The 23,252-nt window shown below is 34.2% G+C and overlaps 1 protein-coding gene and 3 long non-coding RNA genes across 5 annotated transcripts; 3 read left to right on the plus strand and 1 right to left on the minus strand.

The window, feature by feature from the left end:
* Positions 1-6,938: 6,938 nt before the first annotated feature.
* LOC135088332 (GDP-fucose protein O-fucosyltransferase 1) lies at positions 6,939-8,651 on the minus strand. The gene is made up of 4 exons (XM_063983183.1): positions 8,478-8,651; positions 7,861-8,313; positions 7,466-7,751; positions 6,939-7,385 (listed from the first exon to the last, which is right to left on the minus strand). The coding sequence occupies exons 1-4, from the start codon at positions 8,584-8,586 to the stop codon at positions 7,085-7,087; spliced, it is 1,149 nt and encodes a 382-aa protein (XP_063839253.1). The 5' UTR covers positions 8,587-8,651; the 3' UTR covers positions 6,939-7,084.
* A 2,495-nt stretch (positions 8,652-11,146) lies between these two features.
* LOC135088333 (uncharacterized) lies at positions 11,147-11,541 on the plus strand. The gene is made up of 2 exons (XR_010261018.1): positions 11,147-11,319; positions 11,434-11,541. It is a non-coding gene; the product is annotated as an uncharacterized LOC135088333 (long non-coding RNA).
* A 3,922-nt stretch (positions 11,542-15,463) lies between these two features.
* Positions 15,464-17,407, plus strand: LOC135088334 (uncharacterized). 2 transcript variants are annotated; one of them, XR_010261020.1, is made up of 3 exons: positions 15,464-15,725; positions 16,893-16,943; positions 17,088-17,407. It is a non-coding gene; the product is annotated as an uncharacterized LOC135088334 (long non-coding RNA). The 2 variants fall into 2 exon arrangements; XR_010261019.1 differs by having other exon boundaries at positions 15,467-15,637.
* Positions 17,408-19,093: 1,686 nt separating this feature from the next.
* On the plus strand, positions 19,094-19,591 carry LOC135088335 (uncharacterized). The gene is made up of 2 exons (XR_010261021.1): positions 19,094-19,362; positions 19,484-19,591. It is a non-coding gene; the product is annotated as an uncharacterized LOC135088335 (long non-coding RNA).
* The last annotated feature ends 3,661 nt before the right edge of the window (positions 19,592-23,252 follow it).

The following is a 23,252-nucleotide window of genomic DNA, read 5'->3' on the forward strand; positions in this document are numbered from 1 at the left end:
TTACTTAAAAGTTTGTCACACAAAGGCACAACTCCAAATTGGACCACAGTCGCGGGGGCCGGATTCGACAAATATCGGCATGTCTCTGATTCAGCCCTTCTAGCGGGAAGATAGACGAAAGTATGGAAGGGGCACAAAATGTAGAACTCTTTTATCTGATCATATTTTTCGATTTCTGTGAAAGCCATCTTGTAGAACTGACGAAAATGTGCCTCTCTAGTACAAAAAGTAAAAAACCAAAAATTTTGAGTTGTGCCCCTATATTATTAAGGGTGCGATATATATCTGTATTTAATTCTCCATTTAAAAACGCTGTTGGGATATCTAGTTGTTTGATACTTAGATTTTCTTGAACTGCTTTGTTTATAAATAATCTTATTGTTGTCATTCTTGCTACTGGTGCGTAAACATTCTGAGTGGTTTCTTCTTGAAAGCCTTTAGCCACTAATCTGGCTTTCTTAGTGTTGTCAGATTTTGTACGGAATACCCATTTTGTATCGATTATCTTGTGACCTTTGGGTAATTCACACTCTTCCCATGTGCTCAGCTTTTTATGTGCTTCTAGTTCCTTCTCTATAGCTTCTGACCATCCTTCTTTCTGTATTGCTTCTTTGTAGCTTATAGGATCTTCTGAGATTAATGCATACGCTATATTTGTCATGTCATAGTCATCATATTTCTTAGGAATCTTTACTTGTCTCTTTTCACGATGTAGTTCCTGGCTTTCTTCTGTGCCTTGTACTGGTTCTTCTGTCATATCCATGTTTGTCATATCCGTGTCTGTCATATCCGGTGTAATATTCTTAGAGTTTTCTTCTTCTTCACTTTCTTCTATGTGAATAGTATTATGATTCTTTTCTTCTTCATATCTGTAATCTGCCTCATCAAATCTTACATCTCTTGACTCTATTATCTCATTAGTCTTTGGATCCCATAGTCTATAGCCTGATCCACAGTATCCTATCATTCTCATAGGTTTTGCTCTTGGCTCTAATTTGCTAGGCCTTGGAAGTATTAGGCTCCAAGCCTTTGCTCCGAAAACTCTCACTTTATCCAGATTGTTTTTGCCATACCATATTTTTGCTGGTGTGTCACCTTTAAGTGCTTTCGTTGGTGACCTGTTTATTATATAGGCCGCACATCTGATTGCCTCACCCCAGAGATACTTTGGGAGGTTGGTTTCTAATAACATTGCTCTTACTTTGTTTAGTAAAGTTAAGTTCATTCTCTCACAGATAGAGTTCTGCTGTGGAGTGTATGCGCATGTAGTTTCTTGTATAATTCCATGCTCTTCATAGAATGAATGCAGTTCCTCATTTAAAAATTCTCCACCTTGGTCGGTTCTGATTCTTCTAACATTGTTTCCATTATTTTTCATAATCTTTATGTACCTCATAATATAATCCTTGGCTTCATTCTTTGATTGCAGAAGATGTACCTCCAAGAAATGTGAACAGTCATCTATGATGGTTAAGTAGTACCTTTCTCCTTCTAGTGTTACAGGTGTGACTGGCCCACCTATGTCACAGTATACCAATTGACCTATTTTGTGTGTTCTCGGTATAGGATTTTCTGTAAATGGGTTTCTGCCCGCTTTTGCCTCCATGCATACAGTACATTTTTCTTTGGATAAGGGCAAATCCAGGATTTTCATACTACTGTAATTTAAGTGGCCCATTCTTCTATGCCATAGAAGCTCTTGCTCTTCTTTTGTGATCAATCCGTGTGACGCATTTAGATTCAATTTCATTTTAAATAGTTTCCCATCACAGTTTCCTTTAATTTTAATATTACCTTTTCTCATCATGGCTTTTTCTTTGTTAAATATCACTTGAATTCCTTTCTCATTTAGTTTTAATACTGACAGCAGATTGTGTGTTAAGTTTTCTACAATGAAGAATGTTCACTAATTTTGTTTTTTAGCTTTCTGTATTCTCTGTTAAAAATAAAAAATACACGTGAAAGAATTATTTCGATACGTCAATTAGTTTCCAAGATATTGAATTTTAAAAGTGCGGGCGGCGGCCGGCCCGCCATTTTATGCGCGTGACGTCATATTACAGTGACTGGCTCATATTTGTATGGGTGGAATCTTGCAAGCTGAATTAAGACCCACTTCCAGGCAACCGATTAAGCTGAAATTTCGCAAACACATGTGATTTGGATGACCATGCAATATTATGATGACATGGAGCTGATCTGATGATGGAGCTGGAAGGTGGCCATAGGAACTCTATAATAAAACGACTTAAATCCATCGAGTTTGGGCTCGTTCGTTTTGTATCGATGAGTACTTTAATTATATATAGTAATCAGGGTCTAATGATGGAGCTGGAAGGTAATTCGCAATAAAACGACACAATCGCATCAAGTTTGGGTTTGGTTCAATTTTAATTTCTGTGATGGGTCTGGGTGTTAATATGTATAATAAGTTTGTATTTACAAAATAAATGTATTTAAGTATGTTTATATCCGTTTTCTAGTGAGCGGACACTGTGAATGTACGTCACGCGGGGTCACGTGACCGTCGGCGGGACTCGATATTTAAGCGAACTTTGAATGCCTATAAAATCATAACTACTGGGTATTTTTGAATGAAATAAAAACTAATGTATTTGTAAATGTAAAAGCCTAACTGTAACATAGGTTTCAAGTGATTTTGCATACCTAGTAACATTCTCAATTAAACAATCTTCTATAGTCACTCTGTATCCTTCTTCAGACATTCCAATTAAGTCTCCTTTGTATAAAGCTGTCATAATTCCTCCATTTGCTGCTCTTATATTTATTTGTGAAATCTTCTTTATGTTTGTCATGTATTTTTCATATTTTTTATTTATCAAATGGTAAGTAGATCCTGAGTCTATAACTAGTTGTATATCTTCATCATGTGACATTGTCTCAGCCGGTATAGTTTGTGTGGCTACAAATGATACATTCTTGTCTTTGGTGTTCTGTCTCTCTCCGATATTTGCCGAGGCTCCTCGGTTTCCTCTTCCTCTGCCTCTGTAGTTGCCTCGTCCTCTATAGTTATTGTAATTTCTCTTCGTGCAATTTCTAGCAATATGACCGAGTCCTCCGCAACTGTAGCATTTGAATGTGGTGCTCTGAAATACATATTCTCCTTTTGAATTATTTGTTGCTTTGTTATGAGCCTTCTCTTTCATTTCCACATCAAGTAATTTGCATTTTATAAATTCCACAGTGAGTTCGGTGTTAGACATTTCCAAAGCTGTTACTAAAGGTTGATATACTTTCTCAATACTAAGTAATAATTGACAGACTTTTTCTTTTTCATCTACTTTTGTACCGCTCGCTTCTATGTCTTGTATTATTTTCTCGAACTTATTTAGAAATTCTTGTACGTTTTCTTCTTTTCCTATTTTTAGGTTACTGAGCTGGCGTTTTAGGCATAAAGTGCTGAGAGTGCTCTTTCTTTGGAAGACAGATTTCAGCTTCACAATCATTTCAAATGCTGATTGGGCTCCTTTGACGTACTCCAAGTATTTATCAGGTATTCCTTGTATTATCAAGTTTCGTGCCTTCGCATCATTCTTGTTTGTTTTCTCTTCACTTTTGGTATAAATTGTTTCTTTTATTCCTTTTTCATCGAGTGCCATCTCAATCCTGAAAAGCCAGTTTTCAAAATTTCCACTATCCAATTGTGGCACATTGCTTGTTGTTGCAGACATTGTATATATTTTCTCTGAAATCAAGAGCCTACCCCGAGAGAATTTCTATAACACGTGTGGACCTTTTTTTATGACCACGTTTTTTGATTAGACTTTTTTTTTTTACTGCCTATTCTATCCTTTGTCCATCTGACTTACTTATGGGACTGGGCCCATAACCTATCGGAATTCTTGTTTAAATGAAAGCCCCATAAGTAAAAGTAATCAGTGACATTTATTTTTAACTTCTCAATTATAATCTAATTAAACCTACGCACAACACGTCCGCCATTGCGAGTACGAGGGGACCGGGAATGAGGGTGTCATTTTGACAGCTCCACAGATAAAGTATTTTATCGAATAAGACCGAATGAATGATTATATTCAACATGGTTTGCTTATTTGGCTTTTCTTTTCAGCATGTTTGGCTCGCTATCTGAAAAGGAAATTGAGGCAGCTCTTGCTGCTTTAAATGATGGTGCAGTCTCAGAAGATGATGAAAATTTAGATGATGATAATATCGATTTTTACTCAAACGTACGGGATTTATTGCATGATCTGGATGAGGAGTCCATAGATCATAATCTACCCTTGGAACATAACGAAGATCTGATCTAATATATGCTCCTCTTCATAGACTATGGGAGGGTTATGTTCCAGGGTCTTCGTTATGTTCCAAGTAGGGTTGCCAACATTTCATCAGCGAAATATAGTATTTTCCAAAATAAGGTGTAAAAAAATATAGTACATTTAAAAAAAATATAGTATTTTATGGGAAAAACAAAAAAATAGACAAATATACATTTTTTAATTATTTATTTTTATAAAAACTATGTTTTTTTGCAGTTCTTGCGCTGTGTAACAGTTTTTTGTTTAAAATAAAAGTGTCATAATATGCTTTGTCACATTCAATTTTTAAATTAATATAAATCAAAAGCTCATTTTTTATTAATGATACACTACTTCTGTTTTTTTCTTCTCGCCACTTCGAATTCATAACCGAAAATATCCTTTCTGTAAATGCCGAAGTGGCGGGAATAGAGAGCAGGAATGAAATTACTTCAAATAAATTTGGTAAGTCATTTTCAGTATTTTTTAAAATATGCTGCCATTTTTGGCCTGTACTTTTGTCAGTAAAGTCACTACAGTCTTTTAATTTAGCAAAGATTTCATTCAATATTTCAGAGTATAGGTCGTCCATTTTGATACTCAATTTTTCTTGTAAATTTAGAACTTCTAATATTGTCTCACAGTCATTAAAGGAAACCTCCTTTTTAAATTTAATTTATTAAGATTAATAATATATTATTAAGACAGTCTAAACATTTATCAAGAAATAGCAAAAAAATCTTTTGAATTCCATAACTTTCTGTGGGAGGGATTTTGCTTCCAATGATTGCAACATTTTTTTTGTTTTGTAACCAAAAAAAATATCTTTTTTACGTTGTTCTAGCGCCGATTTTAAAATTGACATAATATGTTGTGATAAGGATAGAGACATGCAATTTTTAGTTTTACAAAAGTAATAGGATAGAGAATAATACAAAGCAATAAAAACCACCTGTTATAGGGGCATTTTTTGGAGAAATTGATCAAATAACCAAAAAACACGAATTTAAAAGCAGAATTTTTTTCAAAAAGTATATTTTTTTATTATTTGTTGGCATTTTCTGGGTATTTTATGTATTTTATTAGTATCGCCTGTTATTTAGCATTATTATTGTTTTTATTTTATCAGGATATACATACCTCTTAGTTTAAAAGTTATTACGTTTTCTTTACGAGAAGTAATTGGAAGAAAAAAAATTCTATAAAAAATTAAAAAAAAATCTCAAAAATTTTTTGACCTCTTTTTTCTCGAAAAAAAAATAGGTCTAGTTTCACATATTTTCATATGTGCACTTTATCGTGACTCACACTGTATATTTTGGGGATCTTCAGTAATCCAGTCATACTCTCTTTCCCACTCCGGTTTATTTTATTTGGAGTCTATTTGTTATTTTTCGTTTTTTAATCGGCGTTAGCGGCGCAATAGAATTTGACACACTTTCGGTATCACTACCACTTTCCATACCTAATTTGTATAAGATTTCAACTTTTCAAAAGAAATAACAACATCTAGTTGAAAACGATTCTGCCGATAAATAAAGCAGACCAAAATATCGTTTGACGACGATAAAATTTACGTTGTCAATTTGACATTGACCAGTTCGTTACGTGCGATGGGGCGGAAAGGTTCTGGAATGGAGGCCGCGTACCGGAAAACGCAGCGTGGGACCACCACCACCCACCTACAAGGTGGACCGACGACATCGTAAAGGTAGCAGGGAAGCGCTGGACGCAGGCCGCTACCAATCGATCAACATGGAAAGCATTGGGGGAGGCCTATGTTCAGCAGTGGACGTCCTATGGCTGAAATGATGAAGTTCGTTACGCAAGCGTTCGGATACACGCTATCGCCTATCGGGTATGTTCACGGACCTCATCAAAGGAAATGGTACGTGCGCAATAGGTTATATGACTTAGCCATCTTAACAGTTAAAAGTTACTTTAAAGGCGCGTTCTTATTTTTTTTAAACGAAGGATTTGTTTGTTAGATTTGTCGGTGTTGAAAATATAGTATTTTTGCGTACTATATATTTTTTCAACAGTATATAGTACGCAGACCCGAAATATAGTACAATACTATATATTATAGTACGGTTGGCAACCCTAGTTCCAAGGGTAGATTATGATCTATGGACTCCTCATCCCGATCATGCAACAAATCCCGTACGTTTGGGTAATAATCGATGTTATCATCATATAAATTGTCATCATCTTCTGAGACTGCACCATCATTTAAAGCAGCTAGAGCTGCCTCAATTTCCTTTTCAGATAGCGAGCCAAACATGCTGAAAAGAAAAGCCAAATAAACAAACCATAGAACAATTTTACGGCATACAAACGCATGGTGTAGACATTTGGCTACATACTGTTAATTTTCAAAAATATACTTTTTTTTCGTACTAAGATTTTTTTTATTATTTTTCCCCTTATCTGTGACTAAAAATCTAATTGAAATATTTTTTTCATAACTAAATAAAAATTCATGCATTTAAGGGTTAAATAGTTGCTTGTGGTTGGATGAGTTTTTTGAAAAGATCACTCAGTCCACGCGCACTGACGCACATCATTTTCTCTAGGGTCCTAGGGAGGTAGGAAATCTCTAATCTAAGGTCGTCAGTCACTCCAGTTAGGTATAATTTAAATGAAATAAAAACAGTATTTAGGTAAAAAACCAGTCATTCTTTATTTGAATATATCTTTAAATGTTCCAAAATAATACTTTTTTGGTACCATATCATCTATGCATATCAAACATAAAATTGTACTTTCTCGTCTTAAATAAATCTATCTAGTTCAAAAAGTTCTCAAAGTTCTTCATGCTTTTGCTTTTTCCTTTGTGGATATGACCAGAATTCAGATGGTAGTCCCTTTACATCTCTCTCTCTTTTTACAAATGCAGTATATGATGACACACAATTTCCAATGAAGTAATTGGCTTGTGCTAAAATTGATAGATCTAAATGTGGGTTTGCAGGTTGTTGTCTGATGGCAGTTACACCTAAACGTTGAACAGCTGTGTTTATTTCATCTATCATATGATTTGAATCAGATGCTACAAACACATACTTGGTACCATTGAGCTTTTTCAATACTCTCTTTATTTGCCTGAAAATAAATATGCAAATTAAAAGTTTAAGACAACTATACACTAGATACAACACGGTGTTTTCAAAGGTTCTACATACTTTATAATATCTGTTCTATGTGGAAGGCACATGGACACAGTTAGTGGACCTCTTTCACTGCGGTATCCTACACATTGTGGAGCTGCAAACAGTGTGGGACTATCAGGAACATGTTGACAAGCTTTTACCCAGTCCTGTCCATTTCGTAAGTGAATTCCTAGAAATCCACCACCACTCATATTTCTCTTGATAAACTGTTTAGTTCTATAGACAATATCTTCACTCCATTTTAAATATTTTTGTAAAAATAAATTTTCTTCTTGAACAGGGAAACTTGCTGGAGCACCTGAAAACCAGATTTTAATACATTATAGTTTACTTAACTCTTCAAGCACATCTAAATTATTGATAACTGATTTCTGTTACTATTACAGTAACCTTATAAATTTACCTACCCGTAAAAGCCAAAACTGGCCAATTACCAGCTGGGTATTTTTGTTTCCATTTTTCCATCATTATTTGGTTATGGAAGTCATAATTCAAAGGACCATAAAATTCTGATCCTATGAAATCAATATTGAATTTATCCCAAAATGGTCCAAAGGGATTTCCTGATTTTGCATTGCAACTGTGTGCTTCTTCACCACTTCTTTGAGTATAACAAAATGATATTCTCTTGTCAGATGGCCATATTTCAGATGCGATTTCATCCATGAATAACTCCATTGTTATAACTCTGTGGTGCTCTTTTAATGCATCTACTCTAAAATATGTATCAAATGGAACCTGTATTGACTTAGGTTCACCATACCTATATTCTACCCATGGCGGTAGAATTAACGTTCTATTCAAACCTTTGCTAAAGGCCAATGCCCCTAGGAAATGATCCGCTTGGTTACCAAACCGACCTGCAAAAAATAGTATCATGATCTGTGAGCTTAATTGTAACACCTGTAACACATAAATTAATTTTCTGAAACCAGAAATGTAATCTTAAACCATTTCTTAAACGCTATTTTATTATGAATTTACACATAATTAAGTGAATGTTTTGTTATAAGACTGAACTTACCCATACACGGACAATAAACGAGGTATCCATTAACATCATATTCCACAGTACTTACGAATTTAAGTAGAGAGTTCATAAATAAAATTAAAAACATATTAATGAAGTTCATTATGCGAAACCGCAATTAAAATTATATCCACTAACCTAATTACCTAAACAAACAAACATCGCGGCAGCATCTTTTTTTTTTTTTTTTTTCTATATAGGTTTTACGGCTTTGGATATATATCCATACGGCCAATTCTTTCTTGTATTGCACAGTTTGGTAAAACATCTCAGTGTTTGTTTCTATGTTCTTCTGTGCGTTTGTGTCTATTTTGTTCTTTCTAAGTCTTCATTGTGGTCTTCATAGTTCTATTGATGTACTAGTAATGTACTGATAAATATGGAGATATGAATTTTCGTTCGCTAGTAAGGATGGCAAGAGGCGGGGAATATTTCCATCTTGGTATATCTTTAGTAAGCCACCCACTAGCAGTAGCCTCTCCATTTTAAAGGCTGGACATTGTAGAATCATATGGTCTAGGTCTGCAGCGTCTGTCTGACAATATTCGCATTTGTCTGTAGAGACCATTCTCATCCTTTTTAAGTGGGCTGGAAATTTTGCGTGTCCAAGCCTTAAACGATTTATTGTGGTTATGAATCTTCTTGAAGTAGGACTCTGCAGTTTGAAGTACCACGGTTTACTTGGAATTCCTTGCTGGATTTGCGAATACCATTTTCCTTTTGTTTGTTTTGTAATATTCCATACTTCCTCCCAATTCTTTCATCCTGGTTTTCAAAATCGAGTCATAATCGGTAATAGGTACTGGCGGAGCTGGATAAAGTGGATTGTTGTATGGATTTCGTATCTTCATAAGTTTGTCCACAGTTTCATTTCCAGTTATCCCAGAATGAGAGGGAACCCACATAAATTCAATATTCTTGTTATTCTGACTTTCCAATATTATTTGTCTAATTTTGGTTATGTAAATGTTCGTCTTATACGAGATGTGCGCATTTTCTAAACATTTAAGTACGCTCAATGAGTCAGTTATAATCAAAAAGGTGTTAGTATCCTCAATTCCTTGGATATATTGCAAAGCGGTGCTTATAGCAAAAGCTTCTGCTGTAAATATTGATGCATTTTGGTCTAAAGAAAAGCATCTGCCAAATCTTATGTCCGAGTCATAGTATGCAGCCTTTGTACTTTCTTCTGTCTTAGACCCATCCGTATATATTCTTCGATATCCTGACTTCTTTGTATTTACATATTCTAAAAACTCCGTATTATTTTTCACATTCGCTGAGCAAACTGCTGGTTTTACCGTCTGAACTTCTAAAGTGCCTAAGTCCCAATTCTCTTTATGGTCTATGCATTTACATACTTCCTTAAGTTCTACTAAATGTTGACCTTGCAAAGTTTTGTTTTTATGATAAAGATTTAAATAAAATTTATTAGCCAATACTTTCAAATAAAATTTCTCAGTCAAATATTTTAATCTTACAGATAGAGGTGGTATGCCAGCTTCTATTTCGAGATAATTTATTGGTGTCGAGCAAAAAGCACCTGTAATAATTCTTAAACCTCTATTCTGCATAACTTCAATTCTCCGATAAAGAAACTGACTGATATGTTTACCATATACTATTAAACCATAATCGTAGTGGCTTCTGACTATGGCCTTAAATATTAGATTAAGTAATTTGGGGTCCATGCCCCAACTCACACCAGCAAGACATCTCATAATATTTACAGTTTTTTGCATTTTACAAACTACGTTATTTACATGACGATTGAAATACATTTTGGAATCAAAAAACAAGCCTAAAAATTTCTTTTCTCCTACTAAACTAATATTTACATTGCAATATTTTACATTTAAATTTACAAAATCAGAATCATTTTTCCTACTGAACACCATCAATGAACTTTTTTGTGGATTAATATCTAACTTTAATCTTTCTTTATAATACAAAAACAGAAGATTCAACGATTCATTGAGAGTTGCTTCAGCTTCTGATATATTTCTATTTCTAGTATATAGTACAATATCATCTGCATATTGTAATATTGATAAATTATTTACAGAAACATATTTGTGAAATTCGGCTGTGTACAAGAGATACATTAAGGGGGAAATACTTGCACCCTGCATTACTCCTTTATACGCTCTTTGATGACCGTGAATGGTGTGGTTATGTTTAATATACACTAATCTAGAATTAAAAAAATTGAAAATCCACTGGCAAACTTTTCCGGGAATATTGTAACTGTGTAAAATTTCTACTAAGGTTGGCAAATTCACATTATCAAAAGCACCACTAACATCAAGGAAAACGCTTACTAAATAGCTATGTTCACAGAATGCGTCTTCTATGTCACCGCTAAATTTTAAAAGGCTATCAAGTGTGCTTCTGCCCTTACGGAAGCCAAATTGATCTGATGGGAGTATTAGTCTGGATTCTACATAAAATTCCAACCTGTTCTTCAACATATTTTCAAAGACTTTACCTACGCATGATGAAAGAGAAATTGGCCTATAAGATTCAGCCGAATTAGGATCTTTATCAGGCTTTAAAATCGGTACTATAGGTGTACCAGAATCTCATGGCAAACAAAAATATTGGAAAAGTGTGTTTTTCATATGGCCATTGTCTATGGTTCTATTGTCACCTGTCAAAGTAAATCAAGAGATCTGTCAGCCGCTGCAGAAATTTTGTAATCTCTTCATGCCTATTTGTTATTTTTGTGAAAAAATCGAAAAAGCTCAAGCAAATCATATTGTTTTCAATGTGTACTGTAAAATATGGCATAATTCAAAGTCAATCTTTGATTTTAAAGCGCGTCGTTGAGTTGACAGTCAGTTGGAGTGAAATGTTTTGATACATTTAGTTTATTACATAACTGCGTCAGAATGAGGGTTATGTTTATTTTTATTTTCTTACCTAATAGCTGCTTTATCGGGGTTTGCAGGTGTATTTCATACATTGGTGCAGAGGAATAGTGAAAAAGTTATGACTATGTAAAGAAAATTGAAAAAGATTTCATCAAGCAAGTTTGAGTAATTGAAATGCTGAAAGAGCGATTAATATTATACAGGATGGAATTTTGTAATGCCACCTGGAGGGAAAGTACTCTTATATTGTAGATAGAAAAATTTTCTCAAAGAAAACATTCCTTTATTTAAAAAAAAATAGAGCTGCATTCAAACATTTCCAAAAATTTGCTTGCCACGCCCGGGAATCGAACCAACAAATTCTGTTAAAAATTACATACTGTTTTTTTATTGATTTGATTGATTTTCATCGATCGTTAGGGTTAATAGTATAAGGATGAAATCTCTCTAACAAACTTGATAAATCAAATGAAACGAAAACCATGAAATCTTAAATTATTTTAATAATGTTACAGAAAATTGTATGCGGGTCCCTATGCACCTTTTGATTTTTTTTCAGAATTTTATCTTTGAAACTGCCTGATTTACCAAAAGCACTATGGATATTGAATCGTTATTCCCATTCATCATTTAAAATTTGTTGACCGGAATAATCGTGCCATATAAAATGTTAAAACTTTTATTTTAATCTTCTACAAGCAAACGGCTATTACTGTATCCTTCAGATCAGCGCCCGAGGCTGCAATACACTATTGCTGTTTGATTAATTGCACACTTTTTACCGGAATAAAACCACAATGGACTCTTACGGAACCGACTTTCAATGTATGAAGCGGCAATATTTCTACCTTTTTTAAAGTATATTCTAAGCACTATAACCTTATGCACATTAAATGTTACTCCAGAAAAAATAACGCATCGTTTGATATACAAACCGTTTTGATACGCCTCGTAGTTTAGAATTATTCAAAATTGACACTAAATCTCTTCTCCTGTAAAATTGTGTATTGTCGATTGTGGCTTTATTCCCGGCACCCATCGAGTTCTCTTTTTTTTAAATCCCAACTTCCCAACTAATATTATAAATGCGAAAGTAACTCTGTCTGTCTGTCTGTCTGTCTGTTACGCTTTCCCGCTTAAACCTCGCAACCGATTTTGATGAAATTTGGCATAGAGATAGTTTGAGTCCCGGGAAAGAACATAGAACAAGTTTTTATCCCGGTTTTTGAAACAGGGACGCGCGCGATAAAGTTTTTCTGTGACAGACAAAATTCCACGCGGGCAAAGCCGCGGGCGGAAAGCTAGTAAAGGAATATTTTCTTTCAGCAAAATTTTCTATCTACAGTATTAAGAGTACTTTCCCTCCAGGTGGCATTACAAAATTCCACCCTGTATAAATACCTCTTTAACTTGATCATCTATTGAAGAACAAGAATTGCAAGTGGAGTTCTTAGAATCGTTTTCTAGTTCTGAATGAAGTGAAAAGTTATAAGTATGATACATAATAAAATTATTTATAGTATAGCCTGACCAGGAACATAAAAACCCTCGCCATGTTGCGGAAAACTAATGGTACTAATTTCTTTTAATGGCAACAGTAACTGAAAACTTCATTATAATGTCACCTTGCATGTCAGTTTATTGCTGTCATAGTGTAAACAAACTTTATTTTAAATGTGCGCAATTGATTTTGTGAATAAATTGCTAAAATCTTTTTATAGTCGTGAAAGAAAAGTGGTTCACAATGTGTTAAAGTATTTGTCGAAGAGAAATACTAAGGGTTCGGACAATATTTTCATTGAATAATGTTTCTGACAAAGGTTGTCAAATTGACTGACATGTTTATCGTATAGTACAGTCAACTATGAAAATTAGCTGTGGTTTGTTTCAACTACCTATTTTAAAGTTTTTTGTCACTTTTTAAGTGTTGAATTTTATGGAATTGGGAAAGAAGTACCGAGTTTGAAGCGTTCTTAGCAGACATTGCAGTTGAATATTCAAGTTCTGAATTTTATTATTGATGAATAATAAAATAAATCCTACTAGCTCGATTGATGGTTTCATTTAATTTAATGACTACTAATAATTTAATAATAAAACTGCATGACGACTAAATGTTTGCATATCGCTATGTCGATGAAACATGTTGTTCTCGTAGCAAGATAATAACTGAAATGTACCATGTTTTATGCAAATAAATAATTTTGATTTGATTTGATTTGATTTATTTAAACCAGGTTACCTATAATAATATTTTTTCGTTAATTTATGAAAACATCAAATTAGCCCGTAATTCTGAATCCTGATACATAAAGTTAGCCTATTAATTTAACACAGGTACGACTGTACTCAGTGTTGCACTATCAAATGCAATTGACGCGCCTCTATGCCAGGGTTTTTATGTTCCTGGTCAGGCTATAATATATGGTTTACTTATTTTTCAAGACATGTTTCTATGTTAAAAACCCGATGTATAACAATATTCTTCATACACATATGTACCTAAAATGTATAGGTAGGCATTCGTACTTCATGTTCATTAATATTAGTCATAAATAAAAAATTAAACAGTATCAAGATCGTTTAATCCAATTTCCCCAGTATTGCACTCAACAAAGTTTATTTTCCCCATTTGCCATGAGATTCTGGTACACCTATACAGCTATACTTTTCCAAGAAGTTGGAATGATATTGTTCGTCCATAAATTATTAAATATAGTTAGTAACATTTGCTTAGCTCTTTTATGTAAACGTTTTAATAAAATATAAGGAAAATCGTCAAGCCCAGGTGTGGTATCTCTTCTACTATCTAAAGACAAGACAAATTCATCATTTTTTTTTTTTTTTTTTTTATGCATAACAAGGCAGGTATTTGACCACAATCGCACCTGATGTTAAGTGGGATGCGGTCTAGGATGGTACATATCTGCCCTGTAAGTGCCTATTCACTCTCGCCTTGAAAAGGCCCGGATTATAGTTTTCGGGAAAGACAGCAGCAGGCAACGAATTCCAGTCCCTAGCTGTATGGTGGTGTATCATAGGTGAATGGTAAGTTCAGATGAGTATTTAATACATTAGACTCAAAGATATCATTTAAATTCTCAGTGTCATCTGCTGGTTTATCCGATGTGACCTTTCCTAAAAAGTCAATTAATACATCATTTTCTATATTTTTGGTAGATGGACGTTTGTGATTAAACATTTTAATGAAATTCCAAATTTTGTTAATAGGTGTAGTGCGATCAAAGCCGGTGCAAAGATTTCTCCAACTGAGAGACTTTTCCTCTTTAATTATCAATTTTTTGGCAGCATCTAATTTTTTATATAACAAGTAATTATCCATTGAGGGATATCGTCGATACATACGAAGCGCGAATTTGCTTGCTTGTACTGCATCTGAACAACGCTCATTCCACCAAGGAACAGGCTTAAATGATTTGTGATTACTATTTGAAACTTTGTGAACTGGAACAAACTCTAGTTTTAAATTATTAAGTATCTCACAGAAGCTATCGTAGGCATTACTAGGATCTACTTCTGAAGTTATAATATTAAAAGCATTTTCAGATTTACAATAACAACCTGCCCAGTCGGCTTTACTATAAATAAATTTTTCCTGTCTATTTGGGTACTCATAAACATTTACATCGATTTCTAAGTTAATAACTGTTGGAAAATGATAACTGCCCAAGTTATCTTCATAGTATACTGACCATTCTGCTGATGAAAGTAAAGAAGGTGAAGCAAGTGAAATGTCAATAGCTGAGGCAGTAGTATTGGGCCGAGCTAGAGTAGTGACCTCGCCATTATTTAATATACATAAATTAAGCTCATCTAACATATCATATATTTGAATACCTCGAGGCTTATTATTTTGTGAACCAAATGCTGTGTGGTGAGCATTAAAATCACCAACGACTATTAGAGGAGAAGGTAATGAATGAACAATATCTTTTAATGTATTTATTGGAAATCGGCCTCTTCTAGGTGGACAATACGCCCCCATTAAATTTATAGAATTATTACCCGAAGTTTGGATACTAATGGCTAAATTCTGTATTTTATCATTACTGTTAGTGGAAATTACTGTACACTTAATAGAATTTTTACAAAGAATGGCAACACCGCCATAACCCGTGTCACTGTCTCTACGAAATATTTGATAACCTCTAAATCTAATTCTGTCAGAAGATTTCAGCCAAGTTTCATTTAAAACACAAATATCAACATCTAAATTAACTAAAAGTTGTGATAAAATAGGAATTTTTGGTTTTAAACTCTGTATGTTGTGCTGTAAAATAGTTAACTTTCTATCCATTCTGATTGACATTTTTAATAAACAATTCTTTAATAGTTGATGAATTGACTGGTATTACATTATCTTTTTTACAAAAACTCATCAGGGTGTCGATAATGGCTTTGAGTATAAACTCATTGTTTATTATGTCACACATAAGATCTTTATTTCCTTTAGTAATTTTCCTTTTGTACCCTTTGCACCACCGGCCTGCACCACTGGTGGTGCAAAGGGTATTTTTTAATCCCCTTTACACCACCAATAGTTCACTACCATTAACTGTAAAACGATTATCTATAATTATAATTTATATAATATTAATATTATAAAGAGGAAATATTTGATTGTTTGTTTGTACTGAATAGGCTCCGAAACTACTGGACAGATTTGACAACATACATATACTTCACTATTAAAATCCAAATAATTTTCTGAGTAACTGCAGTAACTGTAAGTAAGTATTAAATATTTTCAAGAGTTACTAAAAATTATGTATTAAAGTACCAGGGCAACATAATCATAAAGGAGCTATATCAAATTCTTCTTGGTTGTCCCGAGAAATAATCATGTATCTTAAAATAGCTCCTTTATGGTTATGTTGCCCTGGTACTAATTATTCGTTGTATGTATTCGTAGGCCCGGGGTATCGTGGGTCTGAAGTGAAATGTTTATAGGCACGTGTTAAGTTTTTCATATCATTTTATTCTTAAGTCATTCAAGTATTTGTGACTTGTAGTCATCATTTCATGTTAATGAGGTGATGATGGAAGGTAAACAACTCCTAAACGCTGTTCCATGCATACAGCCACGCCTCACACATCATGTTATTAGGCTAAACACAAATATAAAAAAACAAAACGCTTCAATTTCCCGCCAAGAATTCCCCTTGAAGTTTCAATGCGTTTATTGCACTGCAATAAATAAATTAAAACTTTTAGGTAGGTTTTGATTAATTTATAACATACAGTCTACTACTAGTTTTACAGTCGATGGTAGCACAGCACTATTTGTTGGTGGTGCAAGAGGGATTTAAAAATACCCTTTGCACCACCAGTGGTGCAGGCCGGTGGTGCAAAGGGTACAAAAGGGTAATTTTCTTGTTTTGTGATTGGTTTTGTGGTGAAGGTTGAGAAACTGTTGCTTTAGCATAAGATTTGTTGAGTGCAGGAAAAAAGGAACCTAAAGTTTGTTTATTCATTATTCGAGACTTGTTTTCTAAAATTTTTTGTTGTTTTACAGGACAAATCTTAGCTACAGCAACGTGTTCTCCTTTGCAATTGATACACAAAGGTTTGTTGACATTTGTACAGTCTTTATATGAGTGCGACTCAGAGCAAATAGAGCAAACAACATTGCGCTTACAGAATTTAGTTGTGTGACCGAAGCCAAGACACTTGAAACATTGTAACACAGGTTTAATATATTCTTCCACAGGGAGTATGCATAGACCATAACTTACTTGCTCAGGTAGAACATTACCAGCAAAGGTGACTGAGACGGTCTGCAAAGGGACGACACCTTCAGGGGTCCTCTTGGTGAATCTCCTCACAGCCAAGATCTCCTGCGAACTGATCAATTTGTCAAAAAGATGCCGGTTGCTCAATTCAGTTGGAATGAATTTGATTACTCCTGTTCGCTCTGAGTTGGAGGCAGGAATGAATGCCTTGATTTCGTGAGATGATAGAAAGGCCGAATTAGACAGTAAAGAGTTGGCGTTTTTCGGGTTATCGAAATATACAGCATACCGCAATGCATTGATTCGTTTGATTTCCTTAACACCTTTGTTGTATCTACTGAATATTGTGTTTAAGTAAATTGGATCTTTATTTCCAAATTTAATGTCATCATGAATGCTCTGAATAAAAACTGGATATACTGTCCCTGGAGAGTTTTCGGGATAACTCCGGATGTGATTCTTTTTGAAGTATGGTGCATATTTTCTGTCATCATCATCATCAGAAAGTTCACCAGTTGATGTCTTGTTTAACTTTCTTTTTTTCTGAGAATTAGCAGATCCACCACTATCAGAACCCATAGTTGCAGTTTTAACTGAAATTCCCTTAAGATAAACTCAATAAACTCAAATTAAAAATCGCAGCGAAAAAAATTGAACCTCCCGCCTCGAAAGTTCGCGCCTTTTTTTTCCGCGGCAGCATCGGCAGCATCCACAGATGAGACTTTTTTTTTTTTTTTTTTTTTCCGTTTTTGGCTTTATAGCCTGACCAGGAACATAAAAACCCTCGCCATGTTGCGGAAAACTAATGGTACTAATTTCTTTTAATGGCAACAGTAACTGAAAACTTCATTGACATGTCACCTTGCATGTCAGTCTATTGCTGTCAGAGTGTAAACAAACTTTATTTTAAATGTGCGCAATTGGTTTTATGAATTAAATTGCTAAAATATTTTTATAGTCGTGAAAGAAAAGTGGTTCACAATGTGTTAAAGTATTTGTCGAAGAGAAATACTAAGGGTTCGGACTATATTTTCATTGAATAATGTTTCCGACAAAGGTTGTCAAATTGACTGACATGTTTATCGTATAGTACAGTCCACTATGAAAATTAGCTGTGGTTTGTTTCAACTACCTATTTTAAAAATTTTGTCACTTTCTAAGTGTTGAATTTTATGGGATTGGGAAAGAAGTACCGAGTTTGAAGCGGTCATGAGCAGACATTGCAGTTGAATATTCAAGTTCTGAATTTGATTATTGATGAATAATAAAATAAATCTACTAGCTCGATTGATGGTTTCATTTAATTTATTTAAATCAGGTTACCTATAATAATATTTTTTCGTTAATTTATGAAAATATCAAATTAGCCCGTAATCCTGAATCCTGATACATAAAGTTAGCCTATTAATTTATAAATTTATCGGAGTTTCCCTGCGTGATCGAATCAGAAATGAGGAGATCCGCAGGAGAACCAAAGTAACCGACATAGCTCGCAGAATTGCTAAAATCAAGTGGCAGTGGGCGGGGCACATAGCTCGTAGAGACGATGGCCGTTGGGGCAGGAAAGTTCTCGAGTGGCGACCACGGGCTGGAAGACGTAGCGTGGGCAGGCCTCCTACTAGGTGGACCGACGATCTGGTAAAGGTCGCGGGAAGAGCCTGGATGCGGGCAGCGCAGGACCGTTCATTGTGGAAAACCTTGGGGGAGGCCTTTGTCCAGCAGTGGACGTCATTTGGCTGAAAAGAAGAAGAAGAAGAAGATTAATTTAACACAGGTACGACTGTACTCAGTGTTGCACTATCAAATGCAATTGACGCGCCTCTATGCCAGGGTTTTTATGTTCCTGGTCAGGCTATACACATGAAGCTAAAGATAAAAATGGAGGCCAAACTTGGAACAACAACTTGAGTCAAATACCTACTTATCTCTCTCTCGCTCTCTGTGGGCCGATCTCTCTTTTTAGTGTGGACTGTAGTATTGCTATAGGTGTACCAGAATCTCATGGCAAACAAAAATATTGGAAAAGTGTGTTTTTCATATGGCCATTGTCTATGGCTCTATTGTCACCTGTCAAAGTAAATCAAGAGATCTGTCAGCCGCTGCAGAAATTTTGTAATCTCTTCATGCCTATTTGTTATTTTTGTGAAAAAGTCGAAAAAGCTCACGCAAATCATATTGTTTTCAATGTGTATTGTAAAATAGGGCATAATTCAAACTCAATCTTTGATTTTAAAGCGCGTCGTTGAGTTGACAGTAAGTTGGAGTGAAATGTTTTGATACATTTAGTTTATTACCTAACTGCGTCAGAAGGAGGGTGGGTTATGTTTATTTTTAAATTATTCTTACCTAATAGCCGCTTTATCGGGGTTTTCAGGTGTATTTCATACATTGGTGCAGAGGAATAGTGAAAAAGTTATGACCATGTAAAGAAAATTGAAAAAGATTTCATCAAGCAAGTTTGAGTAATTGAAATGCTGAAAGAGCGATTTATATTATACAGGCTGGAATATTGTAATGCCACCTGGAGGGAAAGTACCTACCTACTCTTAATATTGTAGATATAATTTTTTTCTCAAAGTAAACATTCCTTTATTTTTGAAAAGAAATAGAACTGCATTCAAAGATTTCCAAAAATTTGCTTGCCACACCCGGGAATCGAACCAACTAAAATCTATAAAAAATTACATCCTGTATTTTTATTACATCGATCGTTAGGGTTAAGAATAAGGATGAAATCTCTCTAACAAACTTGATAAATCAAATGAAAGGAAAACCATGAAATCTTAAATTATTTTGATAGTGTTACAGAAAATTGTATGGTATAGTAGTGAATTTTCAAAAAAAAATTGAAATCTATGAATGCAGTTCTCTTTTTTTTTTTCAAAAATAAAGGAATGTTTTCTTTCAATAAAATTTTCTATCTACAGTATTAAGAGTACTTTCCCTCCAGGTGGCATTACAAAATTCCACCCTGTATAAATACCTCTTTAACTTGATCATCTATTGAAGAACAAGAAATGCAAGTGGAATTCTTAGAATCATTTTCTAGTTCTGAATGAAGTGATAAGTTATAATTAGTATGATACATAATAAAATTATTTACAATAATATACGGTTTACTTATTTTCAAGACATGTTTTTATGTTAAAAACCCGATTTATAACAACATTCTTCATACACATACCTAAAATGTATAGGTAGGAATTCGTACTTCATGTTCATTAATATTAAAGTCATAAATAAAAAATTAAAAAGTATCAAGATCGTTTAATCCAATTTCCCCAGTATTGCACTCAACAAAGTTTATTTTCCCCATTTGCCATGAGATTCTGGTACACCTATATCTCCTTATTGAAATCTCCTAGTAAATTCTTCGAAATAGCAAATTCACTAACCAAATCAGAAGTTAAACAAATAAATATTTGAACTACCTACCTAGTTAAATTAAAAATCACAAAATTGTCGGCCGTTTAGGCTATATGTGTTGGCGAATCAGGGAATTACAATCCCAATTCCTGGGAAATCGGTACCATGTGGCAACATCGCACTATGAACCAAAAGCCCAATCTAGCTGGACAAAAAGGGTCATCGCATATCTTTCATTCGTTTAGCAAAAACGATAGCAAGTAATAACCAGAGGTAACGATTCAGCCATTATTTTTAGCAACTATCCTCTGATAATTTAGTAATTTTAAGACGAACTTGAACAAGTGAGTATTTTACGATCAAATTATTCACTTTCTTGAGGTTGATATATCAGTGTCTCCTGATTAATTCTAATACAATTGTGAAAATTTTTGTTATGGATCGTGAAGTAGAAGGTACGTATTACATATTAAACAAAAAAAAATTTTCCTAAAGCCTATTAATTAATTAAGATACATGTAGAAATAAAATGAAAATTCGTAATTTTTCACGTTTTTCTGTATTTGCGAGACCAGGAACTACATGTCCCCTCATGTCCCCGGGCTGGATTTTTTATATGAAGTAGCCACATAATTATGTGAGCTTCAAAAAATAGTAGGTTGTAGACAGCACACTGAAGCACAACTTTGATTTTTTTGCAGAAAACGTAGTGGCGGTGACCAGAAGCGAGTTTTAATTCGTATGCCCTGACGTAGTATTTAAAAGTCACAAATAGAGATGAAACGGATATCCGGTAACTAACCGGTAAGCCGGATATCCGGCCTAAATTTACTATCCGGCCGGATACCGGATATTAAAAAACTACGACAATTTCCTATTAATAAAATGAAATACATAAATCTTTGAGGTAAATATCAATAAAATGGCTTATAATAATGACGATTTTTATTAAAAGTCCAAAAAGTTACAAAAAAGCCATAATTAAGGCTTTCAAAAAACTATTTTTTTTCTGAGCTGTTTACTCTAATGACAAATACATAAATATATTATATAGCCAAATATGCGATCTTTTTTTTACTGATGGTCTGACGACATATTGCAGTTCAGTCAGATTATGCAGCAAGTAAACTAATTTAATTTTCACTATTCAATCACACACTCACGATGGCAACCGAAATCGCCCGAATTGATCTGCCCCCTAGAAAAGTCTAACAACAAAATCTAACATTCTATTCGTCGGACGGATTCGATTTTCGAAAAGTGTGACTAGTCTAGTCTACTAATAGACCCACTGACCGCGTTCGAAGCACCTGTGCGGCGCTAAATACGTCACGACATGCAATGAGACAATGGGCCAACTATCCGGCCGCCGGATATCCGGCTATCCGGCCTAGCAGCTGGCCGGATATCCGGTATCCGGCCAAACAACTATCCGTTTCATCTCTAGTCACAAAACAACTGCAATGCGACTGGATGACGAACGTGTGGTATCGCGGTATCGTTTTGACAGTTAGTTCAAACGAAGTTGATGTGTAGGGTAATTGAACACTAAAGCATGGTCCAGGCGTTAATTTTATTGGATTCGTAGAAATTAGTGTACAAATCTGATGTTATTCTGGGTTCTTGTATGCACGCAGACAGACATCATAGTTATTGCTCTTCTAGTATTTTCCTCAATTTTTATCTTAATGAGTGTGTAGGTACTATCCGTTCGCTTTAAGTTTCCCGCTGGCGATATGACGTCACTCGAAGGGAATCGTCTATAACTATAACAAACTATATTTGGGTCATTCCACAAAAATATGTCAACTCTTAGTCCGCGCCACATTTCACATGAAATATTTGTTAATATTTTATTCCAAAATTGTTAAATAACAGCTCGCAATGTGCTTTATTCATCACCCATTTATATTTTTTGAAACTATTTTTAAAACATCTTAAATTCCTTTTCAATGACCCAAAACGTCATTCCCTAGGCATGTCCGTACTCCAAAAGTTTGTGTTTTGGGACCCACATTTATAAAAACATCAACTTTATCCTTTGTTTTAATTAACGAATAATCTATTTAAATGTATATTACACCAAATTCTATTAATATTTTGCGGTTTCAATAAACAATAATTTGATTTTCTTTAGTTGAAAAAGAGTCTACAGCTTTTAGCGTCATTCCCTCGCCACGCATTGATTTTATAATTTTGCGCTGTAATATGTATTTAGAGTGAATGACATTTAGTTGAGTTTAAAGTACGATACGAAGTTATCCTCAGACCATACTGGCTTTGCGGTAGCCGTTTTTTGAATTAGTGCAAACGTGCCAGTTATTGCGGAAACATGTGTTAATCCAGTCACTTCGTCAGTCCCTAGTTGAGTAGCTTTATTGATTACAATAAGAAATTGTATATAATTTCATTAGTATTTACGTGTGGTTTTTTGGCTATTTTCGGCACATCGTATTAAGCATCTTATAATATAAAGTTAATCTGCATTTGTGTTAAGTTTTACTCCAAATCGTCAGTCCCTAGAGCGTCAGGCCCTAGCTTTAAACTGCACTTGGGACTAAATTACTAGTTAGGGAATGATGTTTTTTATATGGTGATAATAACAAAACAACTACATTATGTATATTAACTTATCTATAAATGTTAAGGTTATAAGTTTTATACTTTATTAGAAGTCATATAGTAGTAATGTTGTATGAAAAAATTGAAAATTATAATTTCTCCTAAAATAAAGCATAAAGTGACTGGCCCTTTTAGACATAACATAATTAATTAAT

This window comes from Ostrinia nubilalis, chromosome 3 (assembly GCF_963855985.1).
Source record: "Ostrinia nubilalis chromosome 3, ilOstNubi1.1, whole genome shotgun sequence".
Lineage (NCBI taxonomy): Eukaryota > Metazoa > Arthropoda > Insecta > Lepidoptera > Crambidae > Ostrinia > Ostrinia nubilalis.